General features: G+C 41.3%; 1 protein-coding gene across 1 annotated transcript in view; it reads left to right on the forward strand.

Annotated features, from left to right (window-relative positions):
* The first annotated feature begins 10,554 nt into the window (after positions 1 to 10,554).
* The window catches only part of SCNN1D (sodium channel epithelial 1 subunit delta), a 34,117-nt gene continuing 23,271 nt past the window's right edge, over positions 10,555 to 21,400 (forward strand). The window contains exons 1-3 of the mRNA XM_077457603.1: positions 10,555 to 10,707; positions 13,444 to 13,763; positions 20,325 to 20,580. Coding sequence (XP_077313729.1) covers positions 13,459 to 13,763; positions 20,325 to 20,580 — 561 coding nt within the window. The 5' untranslated portion in view covers positions 10,555 to 10,707; positions 13,444 to 13,458. The remainder of the gene's footprint in view (positions 10,708 to 13,443; positions 13,764 to 20,324; positions 20,581 to 21,400) is intronic.

A 21,400-nucleotide genomic window follows, 5' to 3' on the forward strand; every position in this document is an offset into this window, starting at 1 on the left:
GGGTCCCGGATCACTGAGCCGGCAGATGTCACTCAACTCGGGTGCTGCTCGCACCCCCCCCCCCGCAATGCCGCCCACTGCCAGTGCCTCGGGCTCCTCACGGCGCTGTCTGACACTTCAGTTGTGGAGAGGGGAGGGGGGCGCTGGCTTGACACCCCCCCAGTGTGTGGCACCCGGGGCGGCACGCCCCCTGCCCCCCCACTTAGTACGCCCCTGGACCAGGGCACACTTTCAGGTCCATTTCAAGTAGTGAGTTTATGTTAACCCTGTTTGTCATCCTTATCCGTACCGGCCAGAGGGCTCTGAACCATAAATAAGAAGGCCAGTATGGTGGCCTGGAATTATGGGAGGAGCCCGGAGGGATATTTAACCAGCCCGTTCGGCTGTCTTCCTTGTCGGTTCATGTGCGCGATACCCATCCTCCCATCCCCTTTTTAGGGCATTTCTCAAGCGTTATACTCCTCATGAGAGTACTCATTTCACTTCATTTCATATTCATTTAATTTAATCCTCATTTCTTAATCTAGGGTATGCCCCCTTATTTTGGTATACAGTATGTTAGACCAGGGCACACTTTCAGGTCCATTTCAAGTAGTGAGTTTATGTTAACCCTGTTTGTCATCCTTATCCGTACCGGCCAGAGGGCTCTGAACCATAAATGTGTGTGTATATATATATATATATATATATATATATATATATATATATATAATATATATATATATATATATAATTTGTATATGTATACTTTATATATATATATATATATATGTATACTTTATATGTATGTAAAGAACTTTGTAAATTGACTGTGCTATATAAGTACCTGAAATAAATGTAAGAATATACTTTGAGGGGGACTCTGATGAGAAAGATGAAGACTGAATGTATTTTTCTTTGACCTTTATGGTTCAGTTTATTTGAAATTCCCTTGCTTTGTTTTAGCCCATGTTCACATTCGGCCGATTTGGCATGTGATTTGACATGTCAAATCGCATGCCAAATCGGATCCTAGTGCCAGAAATGTCACCTTCCGAATCCCAAAAGTGGTCCCTGTACTACTTTTGGCAACTTTGGGGGTGATTTGAATGGACATCTGTGCACAAACCCACACAGATATCTGTCAAATTGCTCCCGAAGTCGGACTAAAATGCCAGATTGAAATCATGTGATTTCAGTTGAATTCGCATGATTTAAAACAGCTTATTGAAATCTGTTCTCTGTTGTTCTTAATAATATCATGCTGAATACAAAAATTAAAGCTAAGAGTACATATTATTCATTTATTTACATTTTAGTAATTCATTTACAAAACTGATCTCTTTTCGGCCCACAAAAATTTGTACCATATGATTTGGTACTCGTACTGAAAAGTTTAGAGATCCCTGGTTTAGCTCGTTGAAACTCCCCATGTTTGCCAAATAAGCAGTTATTTATGCATTATTTTGGCAGAACCCATGTTCGCACTAAATTGAGTTGACTTACGTGATCAAATATTTGTTGAGGATCAATGATTGGCTCTACCAGCAAAGCCAATTCTTTTTGTGAACTTGTTAAGCAGTCCATGTGACACAGAAGCAGTTGTATTTCAACAGCTGTTAAGCTATTAGGCAGAATCATTTTAATGATTAAACCACACTGCCTCTAATATAGCCTGGCTGGTACAGTGAGCCTGTCCATAGAATAGATGGTTCGAATCTCAGCCAGTTCCTGCTGTACCGGCCAAGATTCAAACTATCTATGGCCAGCTTAAAGAGGGATTCCACCTAAAAAAAAAATATTAAAAGCTAGCAGCTATAAATACTACAGCTGCTGACTTTTAATAAATGGACACTCACCTGTCCCGGGTTCCAGCGATGCCGAGGCCGATCGATCGCTCGGCTGCTGCCGTCACCATTCTAGGTGAGGGAATCAGGAAGTGAAGCGAATCGGCTTCACTTCCCGGTTCCCTACTGCGCATGCGCAAGTCGCACAGCGCAATAGGAATTGTCCACGCTGTCACTGGGACCCGTGTGTGTCCCAGCAGACAGCGCGGCAGGACAGGAAATGACATAGACTCCCACGGGAGTCTATGCCCAGAAGTGGGTGTAAATACCTGTCTTTGACAGGTATCTCCACCCCCCTCCCCCCTGTAAGGTGCAAATTGTGACAACGGAGGGGGGGAGGGTTCCGATCAGCGGAAGTTCCACTTTAGGGTGGAACCCCGCTTTAACTCTAATCAATTGGGGTTAGTTTTGCAATTTGACTCTGCATACTTATTGGATGTTGGTAGTAGTTGGGCTTGAACATTTGTGAGCTGAGGCATTGGGGTTTATTTACTAAAGGCAAAAAGACTGGGCACTTTGCAAAGTTGCAGTCTGCAAGATAAGTTGCTTCAGCACTTAGTAAATGAACATAAGCTCTGTTGACTTCCATCATCCAGTCACATGCAAGCAAAAATGCTGTTTTTTTTTAAACCACTTCAATACAGGGCACTTATACACCTTCCTGCCTAGATGAATTTTGAGCTTTCAGCGCTGTCGCACTTTGAATGACAATTGCGCGGTCATGCTACACTGTACCCACACTAAATGTTTATAATTTTGTTCCCACAAATAGAGCTTTCTTTTGGTGGTATTTGATCACCTCTGGGATTTTTATTTTCTGCTAAACAAATTAAAAAAATTTTTTTGTTTCAGTTACAAAACATTGTAAATAAGTATGGTTTCTCCTTCACTGATGGGCACTGATGGGGCTGCAGTGACGGGCACTGATAAGGCGGCACTGATGGGCACCGATGATGTGGCACCAATGAAGTGGCACTGATAGGCAGCACTGATAGGTGGCACTGATATGCGACACAGACACTGATAGGTGGCACAAATAGGCACTGATAGGTGGCACGGATTGGCATGGATAGGCAGCATGGATAGGTGGCACGGATGGGCATGGATAGGCAGCACAGATGGGCACTGATAGGTGGCATGGATGGGCACTGATAGGCAGCATGGATGGGCACTGATAGGTGGCACGGATGGGCACTGATAGGTGGCATGGATGGGCACTGATAGGCGGCACAGATGGGCACTGATAGGCAGCATGGATGGGCACTGATAGGCGGCACGGATGGGCACTGATAGGCGGCATTGTAGTGTACAGTATTGTAGGGATGGATGCCAGTCAGTGCCAAACAATAATGCATGGCAATCAGTGATGCCCATTGTGGGCAGTGATTGGCATCCATTGTGGGCCATGATTGGCATCCATTGTGGGCACTGACTGGCATCCCTGGTGGTCTAGGGGGGCATACCCGGTGCTGGGCATCCCTGGTGGTCTGGTGGCGTCCCTGGTGGTCCAGTGTGGGCAGCCTCGGGGGGGGCTGAGTTGATAATCGATCAGCACAGACCCCCCCTGTCAGAAGAGCATCTGATCGGCTCTCCTCTACTCGCGTCTAACAGACGTGAGTGAGGAAAAGCCGATCACTGGCTCTTCCTATTTACACTGTGATCAGCCGTGATTGGAAACGGCTGATCACATGGTAAAGAGTCTCCATCAGAGACTTTACCGAGATCGTAGTTGCGGTGTGTCAGACTGACACACCGCAACAACGATTGCCGCAATGCGCGCCCCTGAGGGCGTGCAGCGGCTTAATTTCCTGATCAGTCATATGACGTCTGGTCAGGATATTAAAACCACTTTGCCACCGTCATTTTGCTATATGGCAGGCAGCAAGTGGTTCATTTTCCTTGTATATTATTGGGTATTCTGTGCAACGTGAAGCTTTAGCTCAATTATTAAGCTCTGGAGCAACTGCGCTTGCAGGATGAAATTGCACTTTGCAAAGTGCACAGTCTATTTATTGGCTTTTAGTAAATTAACCCCATTGAATTTTATAACTAGTGACAGGGTGTATTTGTGCTCAATGGCTTGGGTAGGGTTTTCATGCTATGTAAACCAAAGGTTACAAAGGCTCTGCAGAATTACATGAAAGAGTCCACTTTGATAGTGGGGGGTTATGGGTATATATGGCCTTGGGGGCTTGCCACAGCTGGAGCCTTGTGCTCAATTTAATTAGGGCTGGGTGGTTTGTTCCACACTGACCTTGCTAACAGGAAGGTCTGTTCATACTGATCTACATAGTGCTAGAGCCCATTGACCTAGGAAGAAACTATCTGATTTGTTTAATGGGACAGGAAAGGAACCCATAGATTCAGGTTCTACCATGACCCTTATTTGTGATGGTGACTCTTTAACTTTCAGTGTACATTTTGCATTGGTGATTGACACAATAATGACACTGAAACTAGAGAAGGCAGAGACTTGGCACATTGAGATCTGCTGGGAAACTAAATAGACTTTACTAATTCAATGGGTCAGGTAGGGGTCCCTATAATTTCAGGTAGTACGAAGACCCTTATTTGTGATGCTGATCCTTTAAGCTGCCTGCAAATATATGTTTCATTGGTGACTGGTAAAATAACATTATTCCACATATTTACGCATTTGTGAAACAGTAATTCCGATTTAGCTTGTGCAAATAAAACATGTTCCATTTCTCCAGTCAGTTTTTGCACATTAAGCAGGTCTGACTTATTGTATCCCAGCTGTAGTCAAGCATTTTGCATTTTCTGAGGAAGCTGCTGCTTCCTCCTGGCAAGACTGAGATTCTGCCAATGTGTCAGCTCAAAAATATTAACAATTATGCAATGCAAATTAGATCAATAAACTGGTTGAGTTAGTGTCAATAAATCAACAATTATGCCACATTAATTATACCAAAGAACGGTACAATGTATAATAAAGATTTCCATGTAAGTGCTAATTGATACCATTGTGGTCTAAAATGCAATTATCAATAGATTACTATGTGAATCCAATATGAACAAAAACATTTCAGCTAGAATTGGGTTCTAAAGGGTTTCTGTGAAGGAGGGGTTCAGGTACTCCCTGTTTCTGAGTCACCCCTACCCACCGTCCCTTGGTTCAACCCCCTACCTAGAGAATACAGAGCCAAGTATCATTTTTTTGGTGCTAAGTAGCAACAAATCCCTCCCTGCAACTATAGATCCCCCCAGCAACAACAGATCTCTGCAGCAAAAATAGGTTTCCCAGCAACAATAGATCCCCCACAACAAAATACCCTCAGCAACAAAAGATTCACCCCAACAATAATAGATCTCCCAGTATTCAGCATCAATAGACTCTCCAGTAGCCAGCAACAATAGAAACCCCTCTCCCCCGCTCAACAGTAGCTATCTCCCATCAACAATTGACCCCCCAGAATCAATAGGTCTCCCCCATCAGCAGAAATATCCCCCCCGCAACAACAGTTCCTGTCAATGACAATAGTCATCAGAAGCCAGCATTAATAGACTCTCCAGCACATCCAGGACCCCTTGGCATAATCTACATTCAGTGCTGGAAGTGCCAGGACTGAGTTCCCCAACTATCCCACTGAAAAAAAGCCCTGGTTTTTCTTCCATGACCATGTACTGACGACACACCATTATGCGGTAACTGACCTCAAATACCACCACATTGCTTAGCTGCAAATATCAAAATTTTAATTCAACTTTCTAAATTAATGTAAGTTATATGTGAGATATACATATAATGGACAATGCTCCCAACCAAACAAGAAAAAAGAATAAACACACATTAGAAGCTAAAAAGTTCTGAAATCAAGCATTAATCAAATTCTTATATTGTATGCATTTAAACAGTTACACTGAATCAGAAAGACCAGATGTCTCCATCCAAACCCAATCAGTGACGCACCATATAAATTTACCCCACAACCAAGAAAGGCGCATAATATGCTGTTAAACAGAAAGAGAAAACACAGAGCCTTCGATTGTGTAATTCAGTTTTGATTAAAACGATCTTAAAATAACTGATCCCTAAACGAAAGGCTTACAAACCTCATATAAACACTAACACGAGCCATGTACCCTTAAGAAGACCATTTATTGTACAAAATATAAGGCATAAAAGCATCCACAGGTATACCTGTAAGCAGGTGCAGTTAGCTAGTCTGCCACTAGGTGGCCCTGTCCTAAAATAGTGTGATAACAGGGACTCATCTAAGTGGGTGTTAGGTCCCCTTTTAGAGTGCAGAGTTATAGTATGGGACTGAGGGGGAGAGACTGGTGTACTACAGAAAAGCACCTTGTTAATCTCAGTTTGACAGAGGCAAAATGCTGTCACTGCAGCACTGATGGATGTCTCACTGGTCCAATGCCGGGACCGCGGGACCTGTGACGTCTATCATAGGCGCTGCAGGCTCCAGATGGTGGGAACTACAATGTGGCTGCCGCGTCACTGTCAGAAAATCCCGACCCCGCTCAGCGCTCGGGCGGGCTGCTCTCCTCTCCTCATCATGGCTCTAGCTGCCTGGAGTCTACTCTACTGTGTAATGGGCGTGAAGTCTGGTCAGTGTAGGTCAGTGTGTGTCAGATAGGACAGTGTACGTCAGGTATGTCAGTGTGTGTCAGGTAGGTACTACCCCCCCCCCCCCCCCCAGTGCTGGGCTCAGATTTCGGGTTGAAGCTCCTGTTTTTTTTTTGCCACCTAGCAACGCCCCTGCAGGGTGGTGAGTCCCAACACAGTAGTGTTTCCAAGGGGATGAAAGAGGAGGAGAGTAACAGGAAGATGGTTTAATATTCATATGCTGCCCTATCTGTGCCTTAGTGAATGCTACAGAAGGGTTGCTTTTCTGTATGGAAAAGTTCTGTTAGTATAGCAAAGTGATGTTAAATGTCACTGCCATCTTTGAAGTACATCAGTAAAGTGCAGTGGTTCACTTTCTTATCCAAGAAGAAGCGGGGTGGGGGCTTGCACATTTCCGCGCCAACGCCAATAGCAGTCCCCTTTACATCTTAAAATAACATAAAACCACTCACATGAATAGAGTGTGACATAGCACTATATATATAATCCTTTAAAAGCATAATATGCATGAAAACACCTTGAATGAGGATTATAAAATCAGGACCTACAAGACATAAGAAATCAGCAGGATCTTCACCCACAAGTACATTTTGACCCTTCCTGGTCGTGAAGGTCAATTTATATGGTGAGCCACTGTTTATATGATATTGAAGAGATACACAATTGTTTTATATACACAATATAATATACTTTAATGATTTGTTTTGGAACGTTTTAGCACAATAATAAGCACCTCACGCAACTGAGTCCAAGTCTTCATTCTATTTTGGAGAAAGATTAAAAGAACGCTGCATGCACTCCGGTCATATGCAGGGAACAATGGTGGTAGATTTCTCACTCTCAAATGACTGAAATGGGCATATAATATACTTGGGGAGCCTAGGAGCAAGTCATACAAAACTTGACTAGGGAAGTGAGGACTAGTGACCCCTTAATTGTGTCAGTGGGAGGAATGGTGCCTCATCATTGGTATCAGTTGGAGGAATAGTGTGGGATACTGGGACCGGGCCCTAAAAAGGGGGGCACCACGCAGAAGGGTTGCTGCACTGCCTAAATTGCTGACACGTTTCCTAGCAACCCTGGCTGGTGGTTGTGGAGGTCTTCGGGCAGGGGGCTTACCAGAATCTGGAAGAACCCTTTAAGGGGGCCCCTGAATCCTGCCCCCCTATGTGAATGAGTATGGGGTACATTTTACCCCTACCCATTCACCCCAAAAAGCAGTGAAATGTTAAAAAAACAAGATCCGTTTTTTGAAAAGTCCTTTATTAAAAAAAGAAAAATGTCCCCCCCATCATAGCTTTAACGTGTCTTCTTTCTCTGGTACCGATGTCTTCTTCCTCTGGTAATTTCTTCTCCCCGAGTTGTCTTCTTCCTCACTGCCGATTACCCACTAAAAATAAAAGGCTGTCTTCTTCCATTGTGTTGTCGCCCGCTGTCTGGCTTGTCTTATATAGCCATGGGGCGTGGCCATTCGGTGATGTCACCTGGAGAACCCACCCTTATGGTGACATGTGACATCATCGAATGGCCACGTCACATGGCTATATAAGAAATGCCAGACAGTGAGCAACAACACAATGGAGGAAGACAGCCTTAGAAGAAGATCTAATTTTTTTTTGTTTTTAGTGGGTAGGGCTTGGAGAGAAGACTGCATCGGAGGGAGAAGAAACTTCCGGAGAAAGACGACATGTTGGATCTATGACGGGACATTTTTCTTTATTAATAAACACATTTCACTGCTTTTTGGGGTGAATGAGTAGGGGTTTTTAGATTTTGGTGTGGGGGGGTCCCCTCCGAATCCATACTAGACTCGAAGGGGACCCCGCGCTGTTTTTTTTTTGTGCCGGTAATTTGTGACTCATCAATTGTTAAGGATGCAGCAGACGCCTTCCCAGGCCCCTCCATAGCCACCAGTAATGTACAGTGTGTTCATTGTGTTTAACCACTACGTGCCCGCGCTATAGCCGAAAGACAGCGTGGTGCTCAATTGCTGGGAGGGGCATCCCTGGATGTCCTCGTGTTTACTTCCTTCCCTGCGCGCAGCCACGGGCATGCATCGGGGGAAATCTTTGTTGGCCGTGTCCCTTGGACACAGCCAATCACAGATCATTCTAAATGGCCAATCACAGCGTCCATTTAGCACTCGATCTGAGTGTCCAATGATAGATGATCTCATATGTAAACATATAGGATCATCTCTCATTGCCGACACTCCCTCCTCACACAGAGATCACGTGTGAGGAGGGAGAGCGACCTGCAGCTGCAGCGTGAGTGCACACACTAACACAGTGCCACACTAACACAAAACCCACATGCTCACCTGTCCCCAGTGCCACCTGTCAGTGCCATCTGTCCCCAGTGCCACCCATCAGTGCCAACTGTCCCCAGTGCCACCTATCAGTGCCATCTGTCCCCAGTGCCACTTACCAGTGCCACCTGTCTCCAGTGCCACCTGTCTCCAGTGACACTTGTCTCCAGTGCCACCTGTCCCCAGTGCCACCTGTTATCAGTGTCACGTGTCATCAGTGCCACATATCAGTGTCATTTGTCATCAGTGCCACCTGTCAGTGTCACGTGCCATCTGTTATCAATGTCACATGTCATCAGTGCCACGTATCAGTGCCATCTGTCAACAGTGCTATATCAATGTCATGTGTCCTCGGTGCCACGTATTAGTGCTATCTGTCATCAGTGCCACGTATTAGTGCCATCAGTGCCACATCAGTGTCACGTGTTATCAGTGGCATATATTAATGTCATCTGTAATCAGTGTCACATGTCATCAGTGCCACTTATTAGTGCCATCTGTCATCAGTGCCACATCAGTGGCACGTATCAGTGCCATCTGTCATCAGTGCCACATTAGTGTCACATGTCATTGTCCTGGTGCTCCAGGGCCTTCAAAAGTGCAAGTTAGATGTGTAATTTATGCTCCTAGAACATGTGACGTTGCTCTCTGCATGTTTGGCCTCTCTATGTGGCTAGGCTGTGAAAAAGTCCCACACACATGGTATCGTAATACTCAGGAGGAGTAGCAGAATGTATTTTGGCATGTCATTTGTCGTATACACATGCCATGTGAGAGAAATAACCTATTAAAATGACAATTTTATGGGGAAAAAAAATCGTAATTTTACAAAGAATTGTGGGAAAAAATTACAACATAAAAAACCTCACCATGCATCTGACTAAATACCTTGGAATGTCTACTTTCAAAAAAGGGTCATTGGGGGCTATTTCTACTTTTCTGGCTTGTTAGGGATGCAAGAAATGAGGCAGACCACCAGTACATCAAGTGTGATCAATTTTTTATGATTTGCACCATCATTTTCATTTATAGCACAAAAAATAAAAAACACAGAGGGGATCAAATACCACCAAAAGAAAGCTCTATTTGTATGAAAAAAGGGAGCCTATATTTGTTTTCCATGGTCCCACTGTATGTAGGAACGTAGCCATACTATTTTGCTAATTTCCAAGATGTACTAGTAACTAGGGACTATAGCAGTGGTCTCCAAAGTGCGGCCCTTTCCTTGCCTTTATCTGGCCCTTGAGCCATTATTCCTGCCACTGACACCAACAATGGTGCATAATTCCTGCCACTGACACCAACAGTGGGGCACTGTTCCTTGCAATAACAACAAAAATAGGGCACTATTCCTTCCACTGACACCAGCTATTTTCCCCCCACTAAAAATAAAAGATCGGGCATTGTTTACTCCAGTTGGGCACCGTCCAGGCCCCCTAAAGTCTGAAGCACAGTAAACTAGAAGACTGGAGACCCTTGGACTATGAGATTTGTTGTGTGATTAGAGCAGTGGATATAACCCGCAACTAACATGCTCTGCTTTTTCCAAGCAAATGGAAGTGAAGAAGAAAAGGAGAGGTTTGGGAGCTCACAAAGGACATTGCAAGGAGGAAGAAAAACACAGGAAGAAACAATTTCATGAGAAATACATCACAAGTCCAGGTTTGTGTGTATGGATTGTTTTTGGAGACTAGGCATATACAGTAATTTATTGTCACTTTAATGATTGCAGACCTGCATTCATTTGTGCCTTTTCTATATTCTTTAAATATGGCTTTGATTTTTATTGTCATGTGTGTTCATATGGTAATGCAGTCAGAAAGGGTGCATCAGTCCAGTATAAGGAAGTCTATCCAACTTCCTCTATGAAGCATTCTTCCTCCAGCCTTTATAAAGCAGATCAGACTGGTAATGCTTGACAATCTCCCTGAGCTTCATAGAGCCAGCACCCAAAGGAGGTACAGCTGCGGGTAAGATGATACTGTTACCTAAATATACATTCATTATATGGAATAATTAGTTTGTTTATAAAGATAAGAAGATATTAAGTCATAGTATTAGTATTACTTTTTTAAAGATAAATACATTACTCAATATTATGTCCTATAAAAAGTCACAGAGACTGGTTTGATATATGCTTTACATACATTGAATAAGCTTATGGGGGTACATTAAATTAGCTTATGGGGGTTATTTACTAAAGCAAAATCCACTTTGCACTGCAAGTGCACTTGAAATTTCACTGAAAGTGCACCTGGAATTAAAGTCGCTTTAGATCCGTGGGGGACATTCAAATAAAAAACAGCACTTTAGCTTGCACATGATTGGATGATAAAATCAGCAGAGCTTCCACTCATTTCAGATCTACCCTTTAGATTTAGAGCGATTGTACTTCCAAGTGCACTTGCAGTGCAAAGTGGATTTTCCTTTCGTAAATAACCCCCTATATGTGTATTGCTGTTACTAGTCCTGAAATGTGCTGCTCAATAATTAAATATCCCAAACAATGATTCCAAAAGGAGCCTCACAGAATAAAATGTAGGTTATTTGTTCCATAAGGATTATTTTGTACATGGGGTTATATGGTGTGCAAATACTATTAGAAAATATTTAAATAAATATATCAGATGGATCAGATAGATAGAAAGCAATATACTTTAAATAAAACAGCGATGTAGTGATTGCAAATACTATCTGAAAATGTAACACTGATTTAAAAAAAAGTAATTTTGCTACAAGGTATTAATGTCATATCTATACCATATTGATGTACATATGGGCCCTGCCAATTATGGCTGATATAGGATATCATATATATATATATATATATATATATATATATATATATATATATATATATATATATATATATATATATATATATATATATATATATATATATATATATATATATATATATATAGATATATATATATATATATATATATATGATATAGGATATAGGGATAGGGCTTGGAGTTGGGTTGAGGATAAAGGTGCAATAATTGTACTCTGGCCCTATAATTGCACTCTGAAATGTTCTGCTCAATAATTAAATATGCAAACAATTATGCTCCAGGTGCATCTCATGATAAAAATAAGGTTATTTATTACATAAGCATTGTTTTGTAGATGTAATTATAAGGTGTGCAACTAATATGAAAAAATATTGCATGTAATATATCAGATGGATCAGAGAGATAGGAAAGAACAAACAAATATCATAAAACAGTGACAAAAAGGAAAGACTATAGGAGAATGTACATAATATGTTTTTTTTTCTTAAAATATATTCATTATACTGTATATATATATATATATATATATACACACACATATATGTGCCCTGGTTCTAGTGAGATGTCTTTAATGGTTTAATGAAACTAAAGTGGACAGTAATTTACTTTTACTGGAGATGGTTCTGTACCAGTGTTTTGGGGCAATAAGTAAAAGAAAAGTCTGCTGTGCTGTAATCCTATTATTTAATGTCTACAGGATAATGCTGAATGGTCTATGCCAGGGCATATGCTATACATACCGTAGATTGCCATGAAGAAAGTAGGAGTCCTCAGTCCAGCACTGACACAATATAAGATACAATTGTAGTAATAGACTTTATTTGTAGTACATCAAGACCTAAAAGAATTCATAATGTAAAAATATTTATGTGTTTCAAATTCAAACACTCTGGAAATTAGTCATATAACTAAGGCCCAGAGTTTGGAACTGAAATGTGTGAGTCCCTTTACATGATGGATGGATTATAAATAAAGTCTACTACAATTTTGCCTTAAACTGTATTGTGTTGTTTTGGGGCAATAATCTTGCAAACACTGTACATAGGTGACCCAACCTTCATCTTTGATATATTATGGCACAAATTTGGTGCATTCGATTTTCACAGAGATAGTATAAAAGGTGTTCATATGACATGACAACCTTCTTTTTTTAGCCTAATTATTAGTTTGATAGTTGCACTTCTGGATTGTGGCTGAACTTTTGAGGGTTAGGTCTAGGTATTGGGATGAGGATAAAGGTTACATGTCTGTCTAACCAACTTTGGTTGCAGAAACCTAGAAGACTCGGGAAGGTCCCTTTGCCTGAACGGAAAAATTCATGGGCTAGGATAGATTTTTTTCCAGCCTCATTATTGCTTACTTTGAGATAGCTGATGCCCACATGGCTTTCCTCTAAAGGCCAGTACCCACAATCAGAACATCAGAAGTAAAATTATATCGGACAAACGATCTGACGATTTTCTGATCATTAGTATGGTGCTTTCAACAGTCGATTCCAAATTTTTAGACAACAAAAACTGAATGTGCAGGCTATAAAATTGTTGTCGTATGTGAACACAATGGGGGTTATTTATGAAAGGCAAATCCACTTTGCACTGCAAGTGCACTTGGAAGTGCAGTCGCTCTAAATCTAAGGGGTAGATCTGAAATGAGTGGAAGCTCTGCTGATTTTATCATCCAATCATGTGCAAGCTAAAATGCTGTTTTTTATTTGGATCTAAAGCGACTTTAATTCTAAGTGCACTTTCAGTGCAATTTCAAGTGCACTTGCAGTGAGTTATCTCAGTAGCAGGATGTATATATATATATATATATATATATATATATATAATAAAGATTTCAGTAAAATAATAAATACAGTTATATAACCCATGCAGTGGATTTTAACATATTCTCTTTAATAAACAGAACCTATTCCTGAATATGGAGGAAACAGAGAAGACTGAAGAAGGATGGTTTGATTTTTATGAATCCTTCACAGAGCTGTTTGAATTCTTCTGTGACAACACCACCATTCATGGCACCATCAGGCTGAACTGCTCTAGGAGGAATAAAATGAAAACAGGCTTTTGGGTCCTTCTTTACATTAGTGCTTTCGCAACAATGTATTTTCAGTTTGGAGACACCTTTACCCAGTATTGGTCCTATCCCACCAAACTGGCCATAAATTTACAGACCAAGAAAAGCAATTTTCCTGCCGTGACCATTTGCAATCTAAACCCCTACAGGTATTTTATTTTAGTTATTACAAACAGAATGAATTATGCATAGTAAAATCTGCTCTCATAGCTGGAAATCATGAACTGGGAGAACATGATTTGCATATTAGCTCATTAAATGTGTATGCTGTACTCCTGTGTGAATATTTACCAGTTTAGAGATGACCTAATTACTCTACTCTATGGTTTTGTGGCTGCCAACATGAGGGAACTATTCTCCACATATGGTAGACATGCCTTTGAGCACAACACCTCTGGATTAGAGCAAGAATGTGCGATGAGGTCAGTGGCTGGTGAGGCGCTGGCTAGTATCAGAGCCAGATACACACAGGTTACATATGCCGCAAATGTTAGAGCGAGAGCAATAATTCTAGCACTCGACCTCCTCTGTAACTCTAAACAAAACATGTAGCCTATAAAAAATGTAAAAGCGTTGCCTATGGAGATTTTTAAGTACCGAAGTTTGGCGCCATTCCATATCTATTATCCATATCTATTTACTCGGCGTATAATTTTCACATTATACAAAACAAAAAAAACGGGCTAACGGTAGTGTTAGATATAGATATATATATATATATATATATATATATATATATATATATATATATATATATTATATATATATATAATGTTTGGGGGTTTTGAGTAATTTTCTCGCAAAAAAAAATTATGTGTTAGAATTGGCCTGGGTGGCAAGTGGTTAATTATGATAAATAAGTAATATACAAATAATTATTATATATTGTTTTTAACCACTTGCCAACTGCCGATATAAATCTTACTTTGAGGACTTATATTGTTGTTATGGCAGCAGCTAGCTGCCATAATACCAGTATCCTCATGTTCGGCCAGTGGTCGGCTACAAGATAAAAGTGGTCTCTGCGGGGTCCTCCGCCGCTTAGCGGACCGGACGGCAACAGCGATATGGTCCATTAAACTCAGTGCTTCTGACAAGAAGCCAGAGGCATTGTGAGCTGATCCTCTCAGTCTGCTTTTAGACACATGCCCCCTTCTATGACACTGCAGTGAGAGGAAAGCCTCCACTGCAGCATTGTTATTGGACATCTTGGACCAATGGTGCTTTAACATTGGTCCAAGGCTCCAAGCTGTCCATTAAACACAGTGCTTCTGACATTGTGAGCTCATCCTCTCAGTCTGCTGCAAATAGAGTGTGCTAGCTTGTATTTAAACTGGCCGCTCTGTATGTAGCTTCTGACAGACTGCATGGGAAGCCCCTTATCTCTGGGACTACAGGTGGCAGGAACCCCAATTTTGCCCAGTGGTGGGGTAGGACTTCAGCTACATACCCCCCAAATTTGAGGTCTCTGTGACCCCAGGTGGCCAAGCTACAACCCTTGATGCTCAATCATTTTTTCTTTTTATGTTCATGGCAGGTGAGGCTCTGCTTCCCCTGACTGCACGTCTCTGGATTAGAATCAAAATCCTAATAAACACAATTCTCCCTATTAATGTGTGTAAGGTCTGAACCTTGTGGTTCAGTTATACCCAGCTAGACGTACCTCACCATAATCTGCTGTGTTTGAACCTGATATACACCAGAGACAAGACCATAATCACCTTTTATTCTCTTTCTCCTTCTTTTGCCCCATTTTCCTCTCTCATTTCTCCCTCATCTTCTGTTTTCTCCTTCAAATCTTTTCACTCCTTTTACCCACGGCCGCACTCTTCACCCCATTACTCCCCTTTCCACTTACTGTACTCTTTCCTCTTGCTCATTCCCCTTATTGCCTCCCAATGCCCCATCCCCTATTGTAAAGATAAATAGGAGTTAATAAACCGGATAAACTATCTCTACCTAACAGGTAAAGCATTTCTGACAAACTTAACTACCCCAGAAGATTTTACCCCCTTCCAGAGCACTTTTTGAGATTCGGCACTGCGTCGCTTTAACTGACAATTGTGTGGTCAAGCGAAGTTACACCTAAACAAAATTGACATCTCTTTTTTCCCACAAATTTTCCCACCTTTCTTTTGGTGTTATTTGATCACCTCTGCAGTTTTTATTTTTTGCGTTATAAACAAAAAAAGAGCGTCAATTTTGAAAAAAACTAAATTGTTTTTACTTTTTGCTATAATTATCCCCCATATGTATTCTTCTACATATTTTTGATTAAAAATAAAAATACACAATAAGCATTTAATGATTGGTTTGTGCAAAAGTTATAGCGTCTACAAAATACAAAATTGGGGATAGTTTTATGGTATTTTAATTATTAATTCATTTTTTTGTAGAAATGGCAGCAATCTGCATTTTTTATCGGGACTGCGACATTATGGTGGACACGTTGGATAATCTTGACACATTTTTGTGACCATTGGCATTTATACAGCGATCAGTGCTATAAAAATGCATTGATTACTGTAAAAATGTCACTGGCAGGAAAGGCGTTAACACTAGGGGGCGATCAAGGAGTTAGTTGTGTTCCCTAGTGTGTGTTCTAACTGAAGGGGCGTGGGGACTGTGTAGGGGAGATGACAGATCGCTGTTCATACTCAGAGAACCGGAAACTGTGTGTTTACACACACAAATCCCGGTTCTCGGTGTGCCCCGAGCGATTGCGGTAGCCCGGCGGTGATCGTGACCACTGGGCACTCGAATCGGCTCTGTGGGCGAGCAAGGGGCATGCACGGGTGCCCCCAGTGGCCAAAAAGAGGAAGCAACGTAACATAACAGCGATTTGTGCATAGAGCCATGTTGCCTCAGTACAACTGCGGCGACTGGTCGGCAAGCGGTTAAAGCAGCAAAACAAAAATGTAATATATTGCACTTCTTCCTTTTATTTCAACCGGTAATTGCTGACTGATCCAACATGGGCATATGCTACTCACCTCTGCCTTTAATTTGCTCATCCATGTTGTTTATCAGATGCAACTGTGCAATGCCATTCTACCTACATAGACAAACTGAAATTGTCTCATTAAAAACTTTTAAATTCACACTGATATATCATCACTGGTTAGGGAGAATTGGAAAGATTGCCTTGATCATGGTCCCAAACTAGTCATTTCCTCCAGGGATAAGCTCATTCAGGTGAAATTCTTACATAAAATGTATTATACACCCCAGAAATGACATTGAATTTTTTACGGTTAACCTCCCTGGCGGTACGATTATTTCAGATTTTAGGTGCTGAAAGCGGTACAATTATTTTGCATGAAAATTTGGCGTTTTATATTGTAGTCCTGTAATTCTTAGGAATAACTCATTTAAATCTGTCGAAACCAGAGTCTAGCAGACATCCCGGGTATGATAACGTTTGAAAAATGAAATCATAAATTATAATAAATAATTATAAATAATTATACCAAATAATAATATAACAGTAATAAAAATGATTCAACAATGTAATCAAATCAAAAACACTGAAATTTGCTCAGTTGCAGAATTGTCACTGTCATTACTTTTCAGCATTTGATGACGAATCTCCCCACAAATCGCTATCGCTCAATTCTGTGAGTGATTCTAATTTATTATCGCTGTTTTCTAGCTGGTCTAAAACCATTTTTGATGTAAAGGGACAGTTTTGGTTGCTATGGACAATCTCAAGTTTCCAGGCAGAAAGAACAGTTTTTATATTATAAAACTGCATGCAGGACACTGGGCAGACCACTAGGGACAAAGGGGATGTGAAATAATTACATATAGCAATGTAATCTGTAAGATTACATTATACTTTATGTAATGTGTGTGTTTTACTTTTTGAATTTGGAGCCGTTCTCTGTCCCTGTGTGTCGCAGCGCTCGCAGGGAACGGAGATTGGCCTTGTGATAGATCGAGCAGAGCACGGCTCACTCATACAGCGGGGGGGGGGGGACATCACTGGATCCAGGGGACAAGGTAAGTAACCTCTCCCTGCATTCAGCGATGCAGTCCCGAGTCTGGCTAGGGGTTAACGCTTTTGGTATAAAATCTCTACCCCAAGCCAGACACGGGAATACCGCCAGGGGGGTTAAAGACCCTACCTGCCCAAGATGCAGAAGGCATGTAGGAACATTTTTTCATGTTTTGGGATTGTCCAATTACATACCTCCCAACTTTGAGACATGATAATGAGGGACACCTATTAGCAAAAGTATGTAGGGATAGGACACACCCCCTGCCAAAAAAGGAGAATTTTACAAAAAAAAAATCTGCAAGGGATTTTTTTTAACCACTACCAATCCTTTATTTTAGCTTTTGGAACATACAATTGCAGCAAATTAGAACTTGGATGAAAGGTTTAGCACTCGGAAACACTTTCTGATAGATAAGTAGTGTATTTTATATACAACTATATAGATCAGACCAAAATGAGGGACAAAAGAGGAGGAAAGCGGGACAGAAGGACATTGTTCTCAATGAGGAACAGTCCCTCAAAATCAGGGACAGTTGGGAGCTTTGCAATTATTTCATTCTATTGGTCAGCGGTGTTCAATGAAATCAATCTTCGGTTGCAATTATCCCTTCCGGTGTTGCCGGAGTTGACCTTGCTGGAGGTTCATGAAGATGCCCAGCGCTCACACCATTCTAAATTATTAATTTCCTGTCTACTATTTTATGCCAAAAAGGAGATTTTCCTGAAATGGCTCTTTTCCTGGGAAGAACTGATAGATGTGGCCCTACCCATGTATAGAATTACGTACATGAATAGAGGATGTAAGTGGAAGAATGATAATGTGTGGGCTCCTTGGACCTCCTCCTGAGGCTCTCAATTTAATATATACAGTATTGTATTGTGTTTGGGGGCTGGAGTGTCGGGTTGGGGGGGGCTGGAGTGTTGGGTTGGGGGGGGCTGGAGTGTTGGGTTGGAGGGGGCTTACTCATCCTTCGAGTTCCCTCACTCCTTGACTTACCCTGTTTTCTTAGCCTTCCCTTGCTTGCACAACTATCTGGATTCCCTGGGAATTGAGTTTTGGATCGGATTATTTTTATTTATTTATTTTTATTTTATGACCATCTGTCAGATCTGTACACTGCTTCTCATGCTGTAGTTACTTGTTTACTTTATCTATTGTCGAAGCATCCTGCTTTGTTTTATGTCACTCTGTATACTGTATATTACCCTGTGTGTTACCAATAAAGCACCTTTGATTGTTTAAAAAAAGCAACTTTTGAATTGTGTTATACCATACATAATGTTTCTGCAATTTTAATAAAACACATTCAAAGTTAATAATTTAGAGATGAACAGTTCAATGAAATTGAAATGAATACATCAGTACCAAAATAATATGTGCCCAGCGCAATATCCATTACAGACCTCCCACCAACTGTTAAAAAAAATGATAGACCCTCCTGTTTATGTCCACTGAGTAGTATAGTAACACAGCTTCCTTTTTATTATTTTTTTAAATTAATACATCATTATTTTTTTGTTAATGCAAGCCTTGTAATCACCTGAATCTGACCTGGTGCCAGCCTCTTGCAAGCCAATTAGTTCACATGCTGAAAATAAACTTGCTGATAGGAGGAGAAAGCAGAGGATTAAGTTCCTCTCTGAGCTGCTTCTTCTTACACTGTCCAGTCACAAGCTGAGACGTGGCCAGGATGGCCTGGGCTTAGCAGAAGTACCGTAGGTTGAATAATGCCTGAGGAAATCTAACAGCTGTACCATGTGGAAATTCGCTGGATTGATCGTGAGTATTGCAATAAAAGCTGGATTTGTTATTTTATTTTATGATGGGCTATTTTTTTATCTTTTTATTTTTGGCTGGAGTATTGCTTTAATTCTGTTCTACCTTACACCAGAATTTGTTCTTCAGATCCCAGGGCTGTGCTGCAGCCACATCAGGTATCTTTTGCACCATACTCTATTAATACTCTATACTAATAATTAGAAACATTATTTTAAGAGGATTGGCCCTTTAAAGCTCAACTGCGGCCAAAACATTTTATTACCATGCAGTGGGACTGTGCATGGGTTATCTGCTCATTTTGTCTAGGGGTGAACACAGAGCCTATACTCACCGACTTTTCAATTCTCTGGAAAATAGCACTCCCCCATGTTCAGCGGTGGACTGTTCCTGAAGTCTTCATGCCCAGAGCTGTTCTATGGGCATGATGACGTACAGAACTGTCCACTCCATAAGACTGCTGGACCACAGGGGGGCAGCTGAACCGCTTTCCGGACACCTAGTCATAAACAAGCAGTTAACTCATGAGTGCGGACACAACCCAACTGCATGGGAAAAAAATTTGATAAGAGTTCAGCTTTAACATAAATGTTATGTTTTTTTTTTTCATTTAAAGGTTTTTATTGAGTACAACAAACAGGGCAAAAAAGTCCAACAACATACATTTGTACATTAAGAATGGGCTAATGAACACAACAATAAGAACGTATAAGAACATAACAACCCCTAATATGGGCCTAGTGAATCGACGGTTGTTAATATAGCTCCTAAACGTTATGTTTTATTGAATATAGGTATCTGCATGCATGTATAAATGTACAGTATGTATGTAAAAACATATAAACAATATCTATGTGTCTGTAGCTGCCTGCCTCTTTCACATTGGAATGATGACTATTGTTGAACTTGCATGTGATATCTGTCTACCTTTAGGTTTGACCAGGTTAATGAATATCTCAACCAGTTGGATCAGTTGGCCCAGGAAACATTGCTTACTCTTTATGGATATAATGATTCCCTATCAGTAAACCAGAATGAGGATGTTGTGCATCTGGAAGATATCACAAACAATGTAACAAGCCAAGTAAATGAAAGTTTTCAATTAGACCGTTCAATAAAACTGGTAAAACTGGAAGCGGATCAGAATCAAATGGCCGACGGGAAGAGGAACAAATTGGGTTTTAAGCTTGTAAGAATCAGCTTGATATTTTTAGGTTAAATTTATAACGCAATGTATGTGACATTTTCTATACATTCACTGCAGGTAATCAATCACTGCAATTTAAACAGTAGCTCAAGGCTGCTTCAAATACTGTAGATGCTGACTTTTAATATTAGGATACTTACCTGTCCAACGGTGTCTTCACCCGAGCCGGTTTTTCAGTGAAGCCTCTCGGATGCTGCTACCGCCACCTTCTCCACTAAGGGAAAACGGCAGTGAAGCCTTGAGGTTTCACAGCCGACTCCCTACTGCGCACGTGCAAAGTAAGCTGCGTTCTGTGAATGGGCCTACGGAGGAAGGAGAAAGGGGGCCAAACTGACAGGTACCTGCTCCCACTTCCAGCTGAGTTCACCATGGCAAACTCAGGCAAAAGTGGGAGCAGGTACCTGTCAAAACCAGGTACCCACTCCCTAAAAGGTGCCAAATGTGGCAGAAGAGGGGGGGAGGAGGCATACAAGCGGAGCTTGTTGGGTGACGCTCTGCTTTAAAGCCCAACTCTGGAAAACTTAAAAAATATCCCTTGTAGTAAGACTGCATCTACACTACAAGGCTCAATTGCTTGTTTAAGTCTAGGGGATATAGACTTACCCCCTCCTCTTATCTCCACACTACTAGACCAGTCGTTGCAGCGTCCCTCCACCATGCTGCGGCCTAAGGTTCTGACGCTGTCAAGACTGATTCAAGGTCCATAGCATTGGTCATGATGACACAGAGGGACAGTCCACTACCAGAGAGCTGGGGAGCACTTCATGCCTGCGGAGGGGGGGAGGATTAGGTAATGAAAAGC

This window comes from Lithobates pipiens, unplaced genomic scaffold (genome assembly GCF_037356315.1).
Source record: "Lithobates pipiens isolate NorthernLeopardFrog02 unplaced genomic scaffold, aLitPip1_a1.2 Scaffold_27, whole genome shotgun sequence".
NCBI lineage: Eukaryota > Metazoa > Chordata > Amphibia > Anura > Ranidae > Lithobates > Lithobates pipiens.